A 19,800-nucleotide genomic window follows, 5' to 3' on the forward strand; every position below is an offset into this window, starting at 1 on the left:
TTCCAGATCCTTTTCTGCTGGTGGACGAAGACAGAGCGTGGCTACACAGCACTACCTCGTTCGCATGTACCTGGTAAACATGGCGGAACGAAGGGTGAAGTTGTTGTCGCTGTCTTTAAATCAAATACGATGAAAATTAGGGATGCCAGATGGCAGCTGCGGTTAATTCAAATGCAAGTTTAGAACGTGAGCAACAAGGGCAAGATGTTTTTCAGGGTGCTGAGCCTGGAGCCGGGTATGTTTTGTCATTTCAAGGCTTCTTATTACACAAACACAGTTTTGATTTGAATCCGTGCTTAATGCAAGCTTTAATATTAAGCTTGCTATTATTTATTTAAAGCCTAATTACATTACACTTTTCTAAACTATAAACAATGTCGAAGTGAATGGAAACTCTTTGAAATTAATGGAAAGTGGCAGAATGCAGCGAAAACAAAGTGAAATCTCTGCATCATTTCATTTAATACGCTTAAACCTTAGATTAAGCTCGAGCTTTATTCATATTACGTTAGCACTGTATGTGTATATTTATATATTTGTATATTTGTATAGTCATAGGATGTTTGTGCGGCTAATTTTTATTCGAAAAATGCCAACTGAATTTGAGAGTAAAAAGGTAAGGTGTGCAAGAGGTATTGTCATACACTGCTGGAGCTTATTCTAACAGTGTTGTATGATGTAATGAGGAGTGTAAATAGGATGCTCTTTTATCGTAGGCTGTCACCATGCTAGAATTTTGTAAGGTTGTGCTAAAGTTTGTGCCAACTATTTATACTACTGGGAGGAGAGAAGAATACCCTGGGAGACAGATATTCCCTTTTCTCCCTGCTCAGCAAGAGATGTGTGGGAACCTCTGCTCATAAATTTTCAATTGTTTAATCAGGTTGAATTTCCAAAGGGGGAAGAGGAAGAGAATGGCTTGAACTAAAAAAGCCCTTTGTAAGGATATGTTTTGGAGCGACAATTTGTTATATGATTTGGAAAGACCACTATGTGAATTAACAATGCTATTTTAATACTGCTTGGCTTTACAGATCAGTTGACCATGAACCACTCCTGTATGTGCAGTCTGATGAAGAACTTGATGTTTCTGTGGATGAAATCTGTACTGATCCTGAATCCAGAACATCTGCTCATTCAGATGCAAGCCTAGCTTCTGGACTCATTTCCAATTTAAGCAGTCATGGATCTCCAGAGGGAGCAATATTTGACGTCCCTGGTGGTATGCCCAAAGTTGGAACTCCTGATCAGGATGAAAATTTCCATGAAACTTCTTATACCGTACAGACAGAGGCGACAGGTGATGTGGATGGTCCAGTTGAGATGAAAATGAGTCTACTGAATGTTGAAGATGAACAAGAAGGTAACAGCCTGAGTTTCTATTTTCTCTGTGTAATGTCTATGCCAAAATTACCTAAACAAGAGTTAAATTGCAATAGTCTTATAGTACAACTTAAGTCTGCATTGGGCCCAGTGGTCCATACAGTATGCCCAGAACGTATCACAGTTTCTGTACATTTAGCATGAAGTATTTCTATGCTACTCCCCCTGGATGGGACGCTAGTCCATCAAAGGGTTATCCTCCAGCATTAAATTCACCTGTACTCAGTTATACATGTACTCTTGGGTGGAGAGAGGCACTGTGAGTAAAGTGTTTTGTCCAAGAACACAATCTATTGACTGAACCCAGACTGCTTGATCTGGAGTCCAGCATGCTAACCATTAGGCCACAGAGCCTCTCAGTCTACAAGAAATGACATGTATATATTGTAGGTCAAAATGAAATTCAGGTTAAAATAATTTTAACCTAGTTTGATTCTCAATTTCCTTTGTTTAGAGAATCAAACTAGGTTACAGCGCTCCCAGCTGCGACCATTTTGGTCGCCATGGCGAGTGAAGAAAATATTTGGCGACTAAAATTTGGACAAAAGTTGCCAATTGGCGACCAACAGATTATAAAAGAAACTTACTTGGAAAATTAATCGATGTTTGGTCGAATTATCAAAAGTAAAAACGACGGTATCTCCAGTCTTTCTCCTTCTCGTCATTCTGCTACTCGATACGAATGCGTAAACCCAAAATGAGCGTAAACTGGGAAGAAGCCAAACAAAGCTTGGTAAATCCATACAGGCTTATGGTAGTTTATAGTGGTTATCTCTTGTATAAAGCCAGAAGATGGATGAAGATGTAGACATGCGATTGTGGATGTAGGTTGCGTTAGTCTTAAATGAATGACTACTTATCGATACTTAGTGTGATCAAGTCGAAATGATTGAAGGTAAATTTCATTTCACATAGTGCAGCATTTTGATACAAACGGTCTGACTAATTATATGTTACGCAATTAAGGAATGTATGGAAATAGGATTGATCGAGTCAAGTCCAAATAAGCGTAAATCTACCTCAGTTGTTTACGTGGTGGTCATCTCTGCAGCTCAAAATGGCAATTTGATCGATTTAAAAGGTTTTGCGTACCATTGGCGATTTGTTACCCGGTCTCAGCTGCTTTGTAATAAATCATTTCTGCTACCAGACATCCGAGTCTCTTCCTTCGCTTTGTCTTGCCCGTTATTACAATCTTTTAATTGGCAAGCGAGTAAACGTAACAATTCGGCAAAGGAAAGTGCTGCAAATGGGCCGCTCGGTGTAGTAGACATTCATGCAACATACACGAAGTGTCCGCCCCTGGATATTACGTTTTTTTTTTTTTTTTGGCGACCAAATTTTTTTTTTATGGCAGCCATTTTATGATCGAAGGTCATCGAAAGGCGACTTTTTGAAAAAGTGAGCTTGGAGCGCTGGGTTAAATTCATTTTAACCTGAATTTCATTTTCACCTACAACATATACGTTGTGGTTTAAATTTGATTTTAATTTGATTTTAAGTGTTGAAAAAAAAAATGTTATTTTTGTAATCTAAAAACAAGGGATGTTATTTTCAGCAGCTGTAACTTTACATACATGTAATCTATAAGCAATTCAACACAACCCTGATTTAATAACAAACATGACTGTAATCAGTTGCTCCTGAAAATAACTACCCCTTCACCTGACAAAAGATTTTTTGTTGGAGTTTGGATCCCATCCCAAGATTCACTTTTTTAAATTAGCTTTATACTTTCCAAGAAAAATTCTGGCTTTTGAGATATCCCAGACCCCTTGGAAATTCCAGTGTTTTGCAAGTTACATGTATGCATATGTTTTCTGGAACTGACACTCAGCATAATGAACGTCTACAGAATGAGCTACAGTGTATTTCTGACACCAGTCTCTGGAATTAAATACAGTTTAACATTGGTCAACTGGGGTTGCAGTCATTTCTTAAGAATACATGACAGATTGTATATATTCAACATTAGTACATACCACACAAGTGAATAGTGCTTTTCGTGCGCTCTGATTGGTTAACTTGGAGGTGATTAGCAAGTACTATTCACCTCTGAGCAGCCGGTGTGAGAGATTTTAAAATTTCTGACCACTTGTCACACATAAAATAACGTTTTGGTCCGCTAATTATTCAGCTTGTGTGGTATATACTGAAACAGTTATTCACCTCAGTATCGGTGAAAGTGATGGATATTTACCTCCACTTTGGTGAATAATTATTTACCAAAGTGGAGGTAAATATCCATCACTTTCACCGATACTGAGGTGAATAATTGTTTCAGTATATACCAGACACCAGGTACCAGGTAGTATCCCAAGACTACCTTGACAAATAATAATTAACAATTGTTAATTATTATTTGTCAAGGTAGTCTTGGGATATTTGTTGTTTTTGAAAGCTGGCAGATTCAATAAACAAGCATGGCTCAAGTGCCATATTATTAACTACTTACTAACCTAGCTTGTTTGAACTGTACTGTGGAATATTGGCCCTCTGCTGTTTGTACGGACCTTGCTGTACTGCTCGTCTGTACTGCCACAGCCATAGGCCAATATTCCCTAGTATGGCCCATGCACATAGTAAGAAGTCATTGCACATAGTTAGTAAGAAGCCATTACACATATTTGATATTTGTCATTGTCAGAGGCACGTAAGACAAGAGCTGAGAGTGTACGAGAAATCACCAGAGAGGCATCGGTGGAAGGTGTGTATACAAGAAAAAGATTCGTATCCTGATGGCTGACTTTTGTGTTAAAATTCACACAAACCCTGATGATATGCAAGTTACAGAGCATTCCATGCAGCTTAGTTTGCATCTGTAGTGTCTAGTTTTGATTATGCCTGCCTGTTTGGGTTATGTGTTGAATATGACATTAGATCTAAGTATTGTTATAATGGCTGCTTTCAGCATATTATGCCTTATCATTATTTTATCTTACTTGCAGATGTAAATAATCCTGAATGGACTCGGCACAAGAAGCATGTTTTTGCTTTTAGTGAGGCTGGCAAGCCAATTTACTCTAGGTGAGTCTGACGAAAGTGAACATTACTTGGATGAACGATGCCTAATTACATTGTCAACTTATTCTTTTTAAATATTTTTTGTGATAATTATTATCTACAGGTAATTATTGTATAACGTTACTATGAACTAGTGGGCAGAATTTGCTTTTATATACTGTTTCACCTACAAAAATGATGTTAACCAAAAATTAATGCCCCAGTGAGGGTTGTTAGTCATATGTGTCTGAACTTTATGGTGGTAATCTTAAACTACAGGTAGTAAGGTTGTTTGCTTATTTATATATGCAGGTATGGTAGTGAGGACAAACTGGCAACTCTCATGGGTGTTATGCAAGCTTTAGTTTCTTTTGTCCAGGATGGCAAAAATACAATAAGGTGAGAGTTACTCAATGGGCCAATAACTTACTGTTCCCGTCCCCTTTGGGAGGGGCTGGCTTGATTTGATGGTAACATACATGTAGTATGGTCTGACTTTAAACTTTTCCACTGTCATTTGTTGGCAGTACTATATACAGCATCATTATCTTTATTATTTCGCAGCATACCTGGAAACTAGCTTGCAGTTAAGTGTACTGACCGGTCACGCTAATAAAGCAATTGATTGATTGATCAGCCAAAGGAGTGGCAAATTTCAGCATTCTAGTGTACTTGTCTTATAGTAAGAATTTTGGTTAGGATTATCAAAATGTTGACACTGTCTTTGAAAGTAATAAACTAAGTGCAATCACCATGAATGTGAATGTATTGTTAGCATCCACTGATCTACTTTTACCTTTTTAGGTGTATAATGGCAGGCAGTCATAAATTTGTATTCTTAGTTAGAGGTCATGTTGTTTTAGTGGCTGTGGCATACACACAGGAGTCAGTCACTCAGGTATACTGTTCATTACATGCATTTGTATTTACTAATATTTGATGCATTTATATTTGTATAATTTAATTAGTTGTGTTTCACGTACAAAAGTAGTAATAGCCTTGAGGTGGTAAGACTCCAAACATAGCTGGATGCTAGTGGTTTGCCAAGTAACTACATCTGACTAGACTACTGCAAATACACTGTAGTGTTGTTTCTATCTCCATTTTTAAAGTTTTCTTAATGATTTACTCTTGTGTAAACATCTTGTTGGCATTTTATGGATAGCTGCACGTCTGCAATGCAACAAAACAGTGTGAGATGCAGTGTCGAGCCCTGTTGTAATGGTTTTATGTGGTATGAGTTATCTCATACATTGCTGTTTAGAGGTATGCGTATCCTTACCAAAATCCTCACTGCCCTTTGAGTAGTTTTCTTTCACAGATTGTTCTAACTCACTGATTGTATCACTTCTTGTTTTTCTCTTAGTTGGTACTACAGTTGTCCTATGTTTATAATCAAATCCTTAGTGTTTTAACTTATACTCAACTAGCAAGAATAATGGAACAACGAAGAAATTATGATCTTAGAAGACTCTTATCAGGTAAGAAATACAGTATTATTAATGTGTTGTGTGTCAGTGCTATTTAGAAAATGGTAAGAGCTGTTTATTATTGTAGAACATTTTCATAGTACTCAGGTTTTTCAACAGCTTTCTTTAGTGCCAGATTTTTATCTGAGATTAGCAGAGGCCAAACACTTTCCCGCTGTGTGACTTGTTGGGTGCCCCAAAGGTGCCAGCCAGTAGTACATGTAGGTCTGGGGGCTAACTCCGGAGAAATGCTGTTCCCAGAGTCCTTGAGACCAGAGAAACAAACTCTCCTGAAAAAGTCAAATATGTAATAACTAATAACCCTTAGTTGAGAGGGGTAGTGAATTTGACAATTGTATTGTATTGTATTGATTTGTATAATTTGTATTGTATTGTATTGTATTGTATTATTTGTATTGTATTGTATTGTATTGTATTGTATTGTACAATTTGTATTGCGTTGTATTGTAATGTATTGTATTGTATTGATTCTGTGAAATAAAATGAAGGTGATAATCTTTGTAGTTACATGTAGCTATTATGCTTCAATATATAAGAAGGTTATGAGATGCTTAAGCCAAAAACAGAAAGGAATGCAGTTATATGGTATCAAAGTATCAGACATGGTATGATACAGAACCACACCAAATGTCTGGCCTCCAGCCCCAAACAAAATCCTTGAGTGCTTAGCAATATTGTTTTTTACAAACAGTAGGAAATGTTTGCATAGGAAGAGAACTCATTGCCCTCAGGAGAGAGATTTCATTGTTTGGCAACACTAATATGACCTCAGGGCTTGAAAAAAACTTGAATTCCAGCTTGCCCATCAGACCAGCAGTTCTAAAATTTTGCTTGCCCTGGGCAAGTTTTACTTTACTTTTATTGCGATCTAGTTGGCAGATGACCTGCCTTGGCCCTTGCCCATCAGGCAAGTGAGAATGAAAAATAACTTGCCTGGCAGGAAAATCTACTCCCGGTCGACTGGATGGCCCTTTTTTTGAGCCCTGGTATATGGGCCTTTTTGGTCAGAAAGTCAAACGTTAAATTATTAGAACTGATCTTTTGATCATTTGCTCTCACAGGAACAGAGAAATTTATAGATAATTTATTGAATTTAATGGATCATGAACCCAGCTTTCTGTTAGGATCGGTAAGTAAATTACTGTTAGTAGTGACTTACTTTGTTATCTGAAGTTCCTTTGTAACACATGTACAGTTTAGGAGTACATCAAGTAACATAGTGGTTCACATGTTTTCTTTGTTTGCTTTCAGGTAAGGTGTTTACCACTTTCAAGTTCTGTTAGAGAAACCATTGGTCAGAGCATGCTTCAAGCGCGAGTCAAGGTAAAAACGGCAACATCAATATTATTTATTTTGTCCTTTTGTTTTTGGTATATTTATTTATTTATTTATTTATTTATTTACTGTAGTGTTTAACTATTATTGTATTTCTTATTTATTTATTTATTTATTTGTTTAGTGTTCTTTTTAGTGTTAGTGCGTCTAGTAAATATGCTTGTAACCGTAATTGTCAGTGTAAATAATAAAGAAATTAAAAGATTGTTAAATTTAAAAAAAAAAAACATCAATATCAGTTACATGCCAAGTACCAAGTACATGATATAGTAGCCTTATAGCAAAACCCCATAGGATGTAATGGTCTGTTTACCTTTAAACTGTCACGTAACGCTTAGGGAATACGCGCTGCCTTACGGCTCTCAAAAACCGGTTGCGAAGGGACAAATAATTGCGTGATTCGTGAATTTTTGGTGACTCAGTAAAAGTCACGCGAACGTTCGTGAAGTAGGATATTGTTCTCCTTTTGAAAATGGCTCTTTCTCTTAATTTTTTACAGGATCTCCAAACCTGTTTAGTTTTAAACCATAATATTTTATATAACTTAATAGTTCAGGTATTTTAAAAAAATATTTTTCCAAAGTAGTAGCAGCGGTACCCCTCAGTATTTGAAAAGTTATTACGTTTTCATCTCGCGTTGATGAGAAACGCAGCCAGTGAAATTTTGTTTGTAAAGATCAACCATTGTTGCAGTACCCCATTGATAACAAACCCTTCCCAAAAATCGTACACGGAGTAATGTAGATTGTTCTTGTTCTACACTGTTCTCTCCTCAGGACCTGGTATTTGCCATTTTAGTTGCTAATAATCAGTTGATCACGTTGATCAGACCAAAGAAGTACAGCCTGCATCCTTCAGGTATGTTTGTACGACGTATAGGTAATTCAGTCACTTTCATTTTTGACAACTGTACGTCTCATTAGTTTGTCATTTTAAGAATCTTTCACAGTAGAAATGATTATTTCCTGTGACGGAATTACTTTTAGTAGACGATTACGAGAAAACATTCTTACAATAGGTAAAGAAAAAACACGCAACTTGAAATGTCTCGGAAATTGTAGCTTTACAGTACAACCTCAGATTAACGAACGAATCTTGTCCCTGTGCTCAGGTTATTTGAAATTTCTAGAGACGTGTACTTTTTGGTCTTTTTTCTATGTTAATGACAAACTTGATTAAAAAATTCCTGGTTATTTAAAGCATATTTTTCCAGCCCTTTCAGGTGAATTACAATTTATCCGGGGTTACACTGTAATAAGTTATCTTAACCAAAATGTTGCTAGTTCGGTCCATCATTTGTTCTGTGGTAAATTACACGTAGCCTCCCCTTCGAGCCCTTAATCTTTTTTTTCTGCGGTCTCTTCAGATCTTCACCTCATCTTCAACCTAGTCAGTGCGTCCACGTCATTTCAAACTGCGGAGTCCTGGACTCCAATTTGTTTACCGCGCTTTGATAACAGGTGAGTAAATAACATAACAGTGTACAAGTACTTTGGATTAAGTACGAAATGTTGCCTGAGAATCATCCACATCGCCGACTTTTGGCAAGGATGTTAATAAGTACATAGTAACCAAGTGGGACAACTTATCCATGCGTGGCTGCCCCTCTCCTCCCCCAAGAACCCAACACAGCGACCTCAGCCGGCGTTCAAACTCGAACCGCTCGATCAAAAGTCCAACGTACTAACCATTGTAATCATAAGGCTATCGAAAATCCCATAATAACCGTATTTCTATAATATTAACACCTGAGAGATGGACGTATTGGATAGGTTAGCTGAGATGATTTTAGTACCCTGTGATCTCCTAATTTATTGACTGTTTTGTCGTTTTTTTTTTTTTCAGTGGATATCTATACGCGCATATTTCCTATCTGGAAGACAACTGTCCAGCTTGTCTGTTGTTACTTTCCACTGATCGTAACGCCTTCTTTGAATTAGCGGAAACAAGGCTGAAAACGTTAGAGGTGAACACTTTTTCAATCTACATGTTGTCTATGTTTACTTTTACATAGTGAAGACTGATGAATGTTGGAAAACAAATTAATAAGGCTTGGGGCTTGGGTGGGGGGGGGGGGGTCATGGGGAAATTATGTCAGAGAAACTAGACGAAAAAGTGTCAAGCGCTATGTCAGGACCTACATAAACCTTATGTGGTGTTTATAAGTAGTGAAAAATAAAATTAGTGACTGTCAATAGAAGTGAGCAGTACTAACAACAAGTAAGAGTAGCAACAACACAAACAACAACAACGAACAGGCCCCACCATCACCACCACCACACCAACAGCAACAATTGCATCAACAATACAGATTCAAATCAGTATTATTGAACAAATAAGTTCAACAAGTACGAACATTGTGGTGATAATCCAAGTACGTAGTTAAAAGTCTGTTCCGTCTTTTGGCAGCTGTTTTTACAGGACGTTTATGGTCCCAGCAATTAGAAGTTCACAGATAGTGGTCACGTTATATATATGATAGGTTATGCCTATTTTCTTTGTTTTTCTCGACTCAGGATGTTTAAAACTGTTTATTTCAGCGTTTGAAAAGATACAGATGTATAGAAGCTATTAATGAGGCTGTAGCGAAAAAGAGTTATAGTACAGGTGACGTTGTGTTTTATCCTCACCGTTCCCTTCGTGTCTTTCTGTTTTTTTTTTCCAGTTTGTAGGTCTGTGTCTGATACCTATTACGAGCTAATTGTACATTTATGCTTCGTTTTTGTTTTTTTTTGCAGATCAAGTCGGTATTCCAGAACTGTATCATTTTGTTTATAAGTCTAAAAGTACAGCGCAGTACACGTCTCCTGAACTCGAGGCTCCTTATGTTGAACCTGAAGAACAAGACAGGTATGAAAGAAGTAACGACCGAAGGAAGAAAGGAGGGAAGGAAGGAGAGAAGAAAGGAGGGAGGGAGGAGTAGGGAAGCAGAGCGCAAACAAATCCCGCCCTCCCCCCCCCCCCCAAAAAAAAAAAAAAAAAAAAAAATCAGAAAAGAAAAAATCTGCTCCAAAGACGGCCTGTCAATTTTGTCGAGAGTACAAGAAAACAAGAGGGGCCACGGCCTCCCGAAATCCACCGCTAGGGAGAAAGGGGACAGGGAGGAAGGAAGGAGGTAAAGAAGGACAGAGGAAGGGACTAATGGGAAGAAATAAATGAAAGAAGGAGGGGGAAGGGAGGGACCGGAGGGAGGGAGAAAGGAGAGAGTGGAAACTATGATCAGCATTCAGCGTTTTATCTCCGTAGTTTCTAAAGTAACTATCTGTCTTATTCCTTTCCAGGCTCTTCGGTTTATATCTTTATCTTCATCATCGGATCCACTCAGCTGCCAGGCCTCTGAAAATTTTATGTCACGTGGGCACACGAGAGATGTTGCTGGGATGGGTACGTACAAAGAAATACATTGCAAAATACATGAGTAGGAATTGTCTCAGATGCATAAATGGTAACCCTTCGATGGGAGGGTTGCGATAGCCATAGCCGCTAGCTGCTACAAAAACTGTTATTTACCGCTACATTGTACGTGTGCAATCGTTGTTAAACACTGTGTCTCGTTTTGCAGGTTACTTCAGGTTTTGAGTTATACGCTGCCTTCAGTCCGCTTGTCACCAAACCTGACGCCATCAATGCTATCAACAAACTTTTGAGATGGATCAAGGTTTGTGGCCAATGATGTTTTTCTCCTATCTACCTTGTTCAAAGGCTTGCTAGAATCTTATTGTTCCATGGTTGTAAATTCTATTGCTCCACCTCGTAGTAGCCATACTAATTAGCAGTTCAAGTTATTTATTGACTCTAGAGTGCCCCTAGGACAGTGATTTTTGTGTTTATTGTTATCTAAAAGTAGTGCTTAGCTGACACTCCACGGAATAGCACAGTAACGCTTCGTTGGAAATTTAGCATGCAACTACCGAAACACGGGCAAACGAATATGTGAAAGATCGTATATTTGAACTGCGGAGAAAGATAGGAAGACATCAATGAAATTAAAGCCTGAAAGTAAAAATTCAGGCCTGAACGGGATTCGAATCCTTGACCTCTGCGATACCGATGCAGTGCTCTACCAACTGAGCTATCAAGCCAACTGGGAGCTGGCCACATTGTGAGTTCGTCATGTACCCGTAGATGGTATAGTCTGGTAATTTGGTTATTTTCTCTGTTATTGTTTTTAGCGCGAAGAAGAGCGACTCTTCATTTTAAGCTCACAAGTGTTCTAAGGATCCTATCATTCTGGGATATGGAGTCAGTTCTGTCTTCGGAGCGTCAGAGGAAGGCTGGGTCTACCCACGCTGCTTTTCAAGCCTCGCAGAAGCAAGACCGCTGATGGTCTAAAACCCAGAAATGATATTCAGCTGGATAAATTATAGTTATTTTCAAGATTATTTTGATTTAAGAATGAAACCGTCTCTGCAGAATGGAAATCCAGATGTAAAGAACAGTAAGAAATAAAACTTCACCGTCGACTGGAGTCTCAGTGTCTGCAGTAGCCTGTGATGCATCAAGACTCAGCTGTTAAAATCCCGGCTGAACACTCGTCATTTTGCCAAATTGCGGTCGAACAAACCAGTACAAGAAAAACAAAATAACTTCGTCGTGATAATCTACATCATTAACTTCACAGAGTAAGAGGTTCGCTCGCTAACGCTAACCTGCGAGTTGCTTCTTTTGTGGGTTGTTCAACGAGAGGCGCAAGTCAAGGAAAAGAAATGACAGCGCGAGGGCCATTTTCTCGAATTTCTTCGCTTCTCGCTCGGCGAACCTCGATGGACTGGGAATTAGTATGTTCGTGTGCTGGTTCATCGTTTAAAAAGAATAGAAACTGAAAGGTAAAAACAGAGGCGCTTTCCACTCGACCAGAAATTCCAGTTTGCATTTCCGGAAATTTCCAGTCACAAATGGAACAGCATTTCCCGGAATTTCAGGAAAAGAGAACAACCTCGCGAGGTATACCTTGCCAAGTTCCTAGGCCTCAAAATTGCCCCGAGGTCAGTCATTTCTAGGCACGTGGTCCGGGGCGAAAGTTCGTTTCGGATGCGTAACCGAAATCAATTGACCGTGAAGGCCTGGGAGAAAGCCGTAGAGGAACTAGGCAAAGGTATACCCAAATTTTCGAAAATTCCCTTTCCATTTGATTTTCCTCTCGGAAGTTTCGGTTGAATGGTTCGCATTTCGAAAATTCATAATTTTCGGATTTTCCGGCATTTTAGTATCATTTGTCTTTCTTTCGAAAGTCCCAGAATTTCTGGTTGAATGGAAAGCGCCCCAAGTGAGAGATGTCGACCTTCTCACATTTTGAGAGGTCAGAGTACAGTGCACTGCTGGTTGTCAATTCTACTGTGTGAAATGCTGTACATAGTGTACAGAGCTGTTTTCATAGTTCTTGCCCATCTTATACCAGTACAAAATTTTAAATAGGTATAGATGAAACCTTAGCTTGAAAGAAGCAGAAGATTTGTAACAATTATACACTACGTTGATGAAATTAAAAAGGCGTTCTGTGGTTTTTGAAGAAAACAACCACATCGACAAAAATAATCTTATTTTTTATCATTAAGTTCAACAGTTAACCCGCTCCTGCTTTCTGTTGAGTGATTGCAGTCCCCCCCTCCCCGGCGCTTAGGGATGATCAGAAATGAAGCCCCATTGATGTGATCGCATGTACCCGGGATAACCACCCCCACCCCCTGCCAAGGCAGCTTTATTAAGCGTTTATATTTATTAAGACAAGTCCCTTGTTGGGCTAATCAAAGTTGACCCCGTGAATATTCATCACCCTTGTTGGATATTCAAACGCGCAGTTATGCCTGTTTCTTTGAGTTGAATTTTCCAAAGAAACAAGTAAAAAGCTAGCTCGGGCAGGGTAACCCGAGGGGGAGAGGAACGGGAGTGTCGCAGGTACCAGAGACCATATAAACGGGTCCTAACCGTTTTAGTACGTTACTGTCGACTCGGCAGAAATCATGCGCACTTTAACCGTCCATGCACGTGCTTCAAGGCTTCCTTCTATGATGTTCCTACGTTTTGAACCACTGTTTACAAAGTTTGTCAGACATCCGTTACACTTACTTAACTTCTGATTTTGTTTGATTTCCCCTTACCTGGGTGTAACAAAATTGCCTATAAATAACGTCGCCTAGAACTTTTCAGCTAACAACTTCGTTTACAATAAAAAAAGGCTTGATCTGTTAAGTCTCGAAAACAATAAATAGTGTCTTTCTACATGCAATGTGAGTAGTTTTCAAAAATTATTTTCTGAGATTTTACCATTCCCATGTGCCTTTTAGCTCTGGAGAAATTCGCGGAAGATTTCTAATTACAGTGAAACGTCTATTAAGTGGACACTTAGCCTGGTCCCGAAATTAACGTGTCATATTTCCCTTTATAACAAACCCCTATTCAGCGGACACCTCTGTTAACGGACGCGGACACTAAAACAAATTGTATTTGGCTGATTTATATTGTTAAAAGCCTCTATTGAGCGGACACCGGACTGAATTGACAATGTGGCATTGGATTACGTCCTTGAAATAGTCGATTAAATGTACCCTTATCGTTGCTGTATGGAAGGGTATTACAGTGAAACCCCGCTCTACGGACACCCGCTTAATACGGACACCTGCTTCTGACGGACAGTTTTCTTTGTCCCGACAACTAAAATGCTCATATATTTTCTCTTAAATTAGCCTGCTCAATACGGACACCCGGATAATGCGGACACTTTATCATGTCCCTTTGGTGTCCGTATTAACGGGGTTCCACTGTATTACAAACAAGTTAAAGTTGGTAATGAAAGCTGATGAACTTGAACTCTGGATAGCTTCGTTAACAACCTGGAACTTTATTACAGTACAGAGGAACCGTTGAATGTTAATTTTTAACAAACATTGCACAATTGCTATAAACCTTTATTAAGCGGACACTTGGGAAGGTCCCGAGGGTGTCCGCTTAATAGAGATTTCACTGTATCATATCGCTAAATTTACAATGTTACGAACTGGATAACTGTCTCATTCACTCTTCAATTATTTCTTCCCGTAAAGAGGTTTCCATTACATGTTGTCATCATATTGCACAGACTGAAATATTTCCTCGCGCGAAACTAACCTGACGTGATAATCGGGTTCTGAATGATTCACGAGCTTCACGACGAGATGCATTCTCTTGATTGAAAAAAAAAAAAAAATTAAAAAAATTAAAAAAAATAATATGAAAAATATGAATTATCTAAGCCTTGCTATGCTACCAAAAATGGAATGTTACCGTCGGCAGGGAAATTTTGTAAGCAAGCATGATGGTCTGGTTTCTCGCAAGGTTCAAAGCTGCCAGGATTATAGTCGGAAAAACTGCTTTCTAATTTCACTTTTCGCCAAGATTGGGAATGCTTTAGGATTTCTCTTCCATATCGGTTTCTTGAGAACAAACCAGGACTAAACGCCGTATCAATCCAGTTACCCCGAATGTTCGCTTTGGTGAACTTTGCACGGTTTTGTAGCTCCGGAGGGAGGTACTGAGTGTTTGTCACAATCGACATGCCCCATACTTCGATGTCGAATCCATTGAATTTAATATCGACATATCTAGACCCCGTCGATTGATACCCGGTAAGAATGTAACCATTTTTGCGAAAGTAATCCTCTGTTTCTCTCTTGCCAAAGATTTTGATGTCTGATGTTAAAGCAATCACGTCTCCATCTATGTCCCAAGGAATGAGTCCACTGAACTTAACACCACCTAACGCGGAACCAGTATCAAGCTCGAATGTAATATTGTTCTCATCGGCAAACCGTTGAAGAAAGGCCAATGCATCTGCATACTCCTCCTGGCAACAAACTGGGAGTAACTGGCTTTGGGCAGCGCACTGGAATCCAACATCCTTACAGGAAAAGGAATGCTTCACCCCCTGGGGCAGTAGCACCCGATTAAGCTCCCACTTCTTAGCCAAAGGTTTCCACATGTTTTTATCATTATTTTTGGAATACGAACTGTAATCTGTCGTGAAATACATAGCGTCTGGACATGACATTGTCAGGTGTCCATCTTCAACAACACGCAAAAACCAGTCTTCAAAAATGACTTCATTTGGAAGACTCTCGTCAAACTTCAAAAGCTTTGTTTTGGCAACGAAAGGACCCTGCAGATAATCACAGAACATGCACTCGTTTCTTGAGTGATAATAACCTTCCTGGTATTCCAGGACGTAATTTTTCATTGTAGTTTGCACACAGCCCGCTTTCCAGTGACCTGAAAAGTTACGGTAAGATCCACCTGCAACTCCAACATTTGGTATCTGACTGACCACACGTATTTGCCTCTCAAGTTGGGTAAGCCAGGTGAAATGAAAAACATCTCTTGCAACGAGAACGTAAGGAGTAGATACTTTTCTTATCAACATGTTCCATCCTTTGCCTAGGTTTGTATCACTGACTTTCGTAACATTAATATTTTTGTACCTTTTGGCCATGTCCATAATTTCGTTACCACGCGTAGCTAAATGAACTTGAACTGTAGGATAGGTCTCTGTAACCCCCTTTAAAACCTTTTCAATATTGTTCTCGTCTTCCTTAGGATATGCAACGGTGTTTATTAAAATAGTTATCACAGAATTAATTGGTTTAGCGTTAGTACAGTTGGTGATAACCCAGCCCGTGGCGTAATATGGGTAGCCAAACTTTGCCCCTCTGTATTCATCTGGACACACATCCACGCTACCATTCTTGCTGACTATTTCAGGAGTGCTCGCTGTTTGCAGTGTGTTGTCTAGGCCTTTGACTATTTCCCCTAGTCGTTGAACCAATCTCGGTGACGGTGCTTGCTTTTGGACGACCAACTTTCGCATTTCCAGGTGGATTACATTCAGTTCCTTAGCAATGTCTCGTTTAAAAAGAAGGAAGGGGTCATAATGACTGAAAAGAGATAACACCTGTACTTAAATGCTTGTAATAATTTTCTTCAGTACATTCAATAAAGTGCTGTCATCCAAAATTTTGACATTATTTAATCTTTAACGTAGGTTCGATTTAAATGACATCTCGTCCTAGAAATTCTTTCGAAACACTGTAAAAAAAACTCTTAAAACTGTTTAAAAAATCTGTAAATTGGCACTGCTAAAAAATATTTCGCTAAAACACTAGCCTGACATCAGTTGTAGGCCATATTGGATTCTGGAATCCAACATGAACCAGGTCAAACTGTACCCTGTGTAAACGCTACTACTGTCAAGTACACATGCGCAATGCGGATAGGAAAAGAATTCCAGGGATTTTCTTTCAGTTATGATCTGATTATTAGGTAATTAAGCTGATCAAAGCGATACCCTTTTAGATGTCAATTTAAACTCGTTTTAGCCGGTGGCGGATCTAGGGGAAGGGCCCGGGGACCCGGGCCACTCCCCCCTTATTTTGACAGAAGGAAGGAAAGCTGGCAGGGCAAGTAAAACAAAACCGCCCCCCCCCCCCCCCTTAGCTCAAGGTCTGGATCCGCCACTGTTAGCCCATAAATAGTGAGGCAAATGATGCGATAAGTTTGGCAGTTGGGCACTTAGGCAAAGTTGCACTCAACTTGAACGAAAGAAAACTTTCGACATAACACTAACCTGTTTGTCTGTGGAAAGAAAAGATAAAATGACGTTAATAAAATACACATGAGAACAGTGAAGGACAGGAAAACACATCTCAAAGAAAGGACGACCGCCATTAGCTTCTGAACCAAAGACTTTCAAATCTGTGGATGTTGTATCAAAAAAAATAACGATCAACATGAGTACACTGCCAACAATTTGATGTACATGTAATATTTCAAACCTGAGTAGTAACCTTGTTTCTCCTCACGCATGTGCCTTGTTCCCTGATAAAGAAGAGTGAAAATTAACCGTTATCATTTTCTCAGGTATAGGTTGTTTGGTTTGGTTGGAAGACTGGTAGGTACTGAATTTTTCCACCGACACGCACACGTATTTACAAAGAGTAAAAATGTAACAATAGGATATAGTAAAACAAGGAATATGATGTACATCATGACATTATGTACGGTTTCTTCCTTACAGTATTACGGTTTACCGTGCCCAAATTCGCAATTAGCCAATCAGAAGCCGTGTATACTCTCGGTGTCCTGATATCTTGCCATGATCTCAAGTCACTGACCTGATATGGCTTCCATGTCTTGTTCACTTGGCCGAATTTTGGTACAGTAAATACCTAATCGTACCTTTTTGGTACGCTTCGGCCGCATATCAGGCTCGTTTGGTCTCGCATGGGTATCAAGTTTGGCTAGACTACGTCTCGCCAACATACGAACCATTACACTCGCCAGCCTGATATGCCGCCGAAGCGTACCAAAAAGGTATGATTAGGTACTTTATAAATGCGAAATACGGACATGTCCCGCCAACGTGAGTGAAGAAAGTCGCAATTTAGACCAATTTAAACATTACGCTTGATAGTTTTACTAGCATTTAAAATTAGCTTATTGGAACCTAACCATAGATTCTGATGTTTTGTTGTTATCTTTGTTGGTACATGTAATTTGTTTACTGAATTAATTCACATTTCGTATGCAAATAGGATGTACAGACGTGATGAGAGTTTTTGCTTTCGTTGGTCCGAGAAGCACTAATGTAACGTTTCGGTCAGCCAGAACAGCACCACTGCAGTTTTGAAACAACGCTCCAGTCTGAACAGCACTTCGGTATATTGCGGTTATCCATTAACATAAATAGCACTCCAGCAAGCCTCAATAGAGCTCCGTTTCGCCTGAATGGCATCCACTCAAGTACTGTGGTTAGCTCTTAGAAACATAAACATGGCCCTACCAGGGCATACCTCGAGTATTGGACTAGTCGGGGGTCCGTTGTTGATATTGGGGTGGGAAATCTGGGATTTAAATGGGATTTATAACAGGAACCTCGCTGATCCCTGTTTCGTCGTTACGCTGATCAGATCTTTCTTAGATCCTACTATACCATCAGCATTTTCGTTCGCAGTCCTGGCTATATTAGGCTCGATTACCAGCCGTTGTTCGGGAGAGTAGCCCATAGACCAGATTCAAGAGGGCGGCGGAAACCGAACCGATACTATATTTGTATTAAGTTTCGTCTGGACCACAGGTCCACAGGTCTTCTTGGATCTGATGTACTGTTCACTTGTAACATGGCCGTGTATTTTCTGCGGCACACTTTCTGCCTGTCCGCAATTCAACTAATTTCCTTATCGCGAGTCGACATGCGACGTCGACCAATCGGCATTACCGAAAATTTGCCGAAGATTACCGGCGATTTTCCAACGCTGTGGAAGTTTTTCGAATATTTGGGAAATTTTCGAAGATATTTGGAAGAGCGAGGGCACTGCAGCCTACATAAGTAAACAATGTATAGCCAGACTTTCATATTTAAATTTACTAGTGATTATTTACTCCAAAATGCAAACTGCACTCAAAATCATGTGATTACTACTGCATCAGTTATTACTAACAATAAACCGTTGATTTGAGTGCTTTGCTCGTAGTCAACCCTACATTAGTGGTTGTAAAACTGATTTAACAAAGGTAGAACTGCAGATGGCAAGAAGTTTTGAAATCCTTGTTTATGCGAGTTAATGCGTTCTGCGAGAAGGAGAACGCAGTCCTAATGCAGACTGGATTGAGATCTTCGGAGGCTACAAGTTAATATGACTGAAGATGAATGTACGCGAAAGCAGATAGGAAATAAATGTACAAATATCTTAGCAAGTTTTGCCTCTAACTCGACTCTAACGTTCAAACCGTTTGCGGGTGCCCAATCACGTCACGTCATGGTTGGTGCCCGATTATGCCAAATATCGCGCATTCAATAAACAATTTTTTTTACCCATCCATGATATTGGATAAGTGTTCTACTAACTGAAGAATGAGGCGCGTTATTCGAACTGACGTGAGTGAAGTATAAATCGTGCGTAACGACAAGCATGCCTCGGATCAAGCATTGCAAAAAGCCATTCAGAATATGAAAACTCAGCCTCTATATAAAATCAACAACGATTGCCAACGCAGAGCAAACGATCCAAACAAGCCAAAGAAGTCGAATTTCTTGCGAAGTGATTCAGCCGATACAAATCGAGCGCTTTTCTTTCTTTAATACGGCGAATGGGTGTTCCCAAAACGAACACCAAAAGTGTGGCACAAACCAAGCTAGGGCACTAAGGGCAGTAAGACCACTACACCAAAACGAAGGACCATGGAAAGGACTCAAACGACCACTCGCTGGACTAAAAACATCGACTATTTTTTACCTCTGTCGGATGTACATAAGCTTAATTCATACAATCAAAAGATTACTACAGTTGTAGATCTTGAAGGCCGACAGTTTGAGAACAAGCTAAACTGGCTTTGGTTTACCTTGTCATAGCGCAGACAGAACGTCCAACATACCTGAATTTCTCTCTGTTCTAAGTGTAGCGCAGGCATTCATGTACCAGGCTGTTCACACGATCATTAAAGCTGTCAAATCTCTTGGTGAATGCTATCATATCACACGGACTTCAACCATGACTATGCAAATTCGCGTGCGAAGTAAATGAATAAATATGAAATGCGATTGCGCGAATTGGAGCGTCACGCA

General features: G+C 39.4%; 2 protein-coding genes across 5 annotated transcripts; one reads left to right on the forward strand and one right to left on the reverse strand.

Moving 5' to 3' along the window:
• Window positions 1-57: 57 nt before the first annotated feature.
• LOC145479162 (vacuolar fusion protein MON1 homolog A-like) lies at window positions 58-12,127 on the forward strand. Its single transcript, XM_081457436.1, has 17 exons — window positions 58-235; window positions 1,035-1,363; window positions 4,031-4,090; window positions 4,332-4,410; window positions 4,699-4,785; window positions 5,191-5,284; window positions 5,753-5,867; window positions 6,938-7,005; window positions 7,128-7,199; window positions 7,988-8,069; window positions 8,578-8,671; window positions 9,057-9,177; window positions 9,752-9,818; window positions 9,950-10,061; window positions 10,493-10,595; window positions 10,774-10,869; window positions 11,384-12,127. Exons 1-17 carry the CDS (start codon window positions 150-152, stop codon window positions 11,426-11,428), a joined length of 1,710 nt encoding a protein of 569 aa, XP_081313562.1. The 5' UTR covers window positions 58-149; the 3' UTR covers window positions 11,429-12,127.
• A 1,851-nt stretch (window positions 12,128-13,978) lies between these two features.
• On the reverse strand, window positions 13,979-19,667 carry LOC145479166 (uncharacterized). 4 transcript variants are annotated; one of them, XM_081457442.1, is made up of 4 exons: window positions 19,611-19,667; window positions 17,024-17,054; window positions 16,804-16,931; window positions 13,979-16,114 (listed from the first exon to the last, which is right to left on the reverse strand). In XM_081457442.1, the coding sequence occupies exons 3-4, from the start codon at window positions 16,902-16,904 to the stop codon at window positions 14,446-14,448; spliced, it is 1,770 nt and encodes a 589-aa protein (XP_081313568.1). In that variant the 5' UTR covers window positions 16,905-16,931; window positions 17,024-17,054; window positions 19,611-19,667; the 3' UTR covers window positions 13,979-14,445. The 4 variants fall into 4 exon arrangements, with proteins under 4 accessions (XP_081313568.1, XP_081313565.1, XP_081313567.1 ...); XM_081457439.1 differs by having other exon boundaries at window positions 16,804-17,054; window positions 19,611-19,662; XM_081457441.1 differs by lacking the exon at window positions 19,611-19,667 and having other exon boundaries at window positions 17,012-17,362.
• Window positions 19,668-19,800: the final 133 nt, after the last annotated feature.

Source organism: Orbicella franksi, chromosome 2 (genome assembly GCF_964199315.1).
Source record: "Orbicella franksi chromosome 2, jaOrbFran1.1, whole genome shotgun sequence".
Lineage (NCBI taxonomy): Eukaryota > Metazoa > Cnidaria > Anthozoa > Scleractinia > Merulinidae > Orbicella > Orbicella franksi.

What these genes read in the sequence shown, in the direction of transcription:
- LOC145479162 (XM_081457436.1), top strand. Translation starts at nt 150, where the DNA reads ATGGCAGCTGCGGTTAATTCAAATGCAAGTTTAGAACGTGAGCAACAA. An exon ending in TGTTGAAGATGAACAAGAAG is followed by an intron (nt 1,364 to 4,030) that starts GTAACAGCCTGA and finishes TGTCATTGTCAG; the next exon opens with AGGCACGTAAGACAAGAGCT. An exon ending in GAAAAAGAGTTATAGTACAG is followed by an intron (nt 9,819 to 9,949) that starts GTGACGTTGTGT and finishes TTTTTTTTGCAG; the next exon opens with ATCAAGTCGGTATTCCAGAA.
- LOC145479166 (XM_081457442.1), bottom strand. Translation starts at nt 16,904, where the DNA reads ATGGCGGTCGTCCTTTCTTTGAGATGTGTTTTCCTGTCCTTCACTGTT. An exon ending in TTCTTTCCACAGACAAACAG is followed by an intron (nt 16,115 to 16,803) that starts GTTAGTGTTATG and finishes ATCTCTTTTCAG; the next exon opens with TCATTATGACCCCTTCCTTC.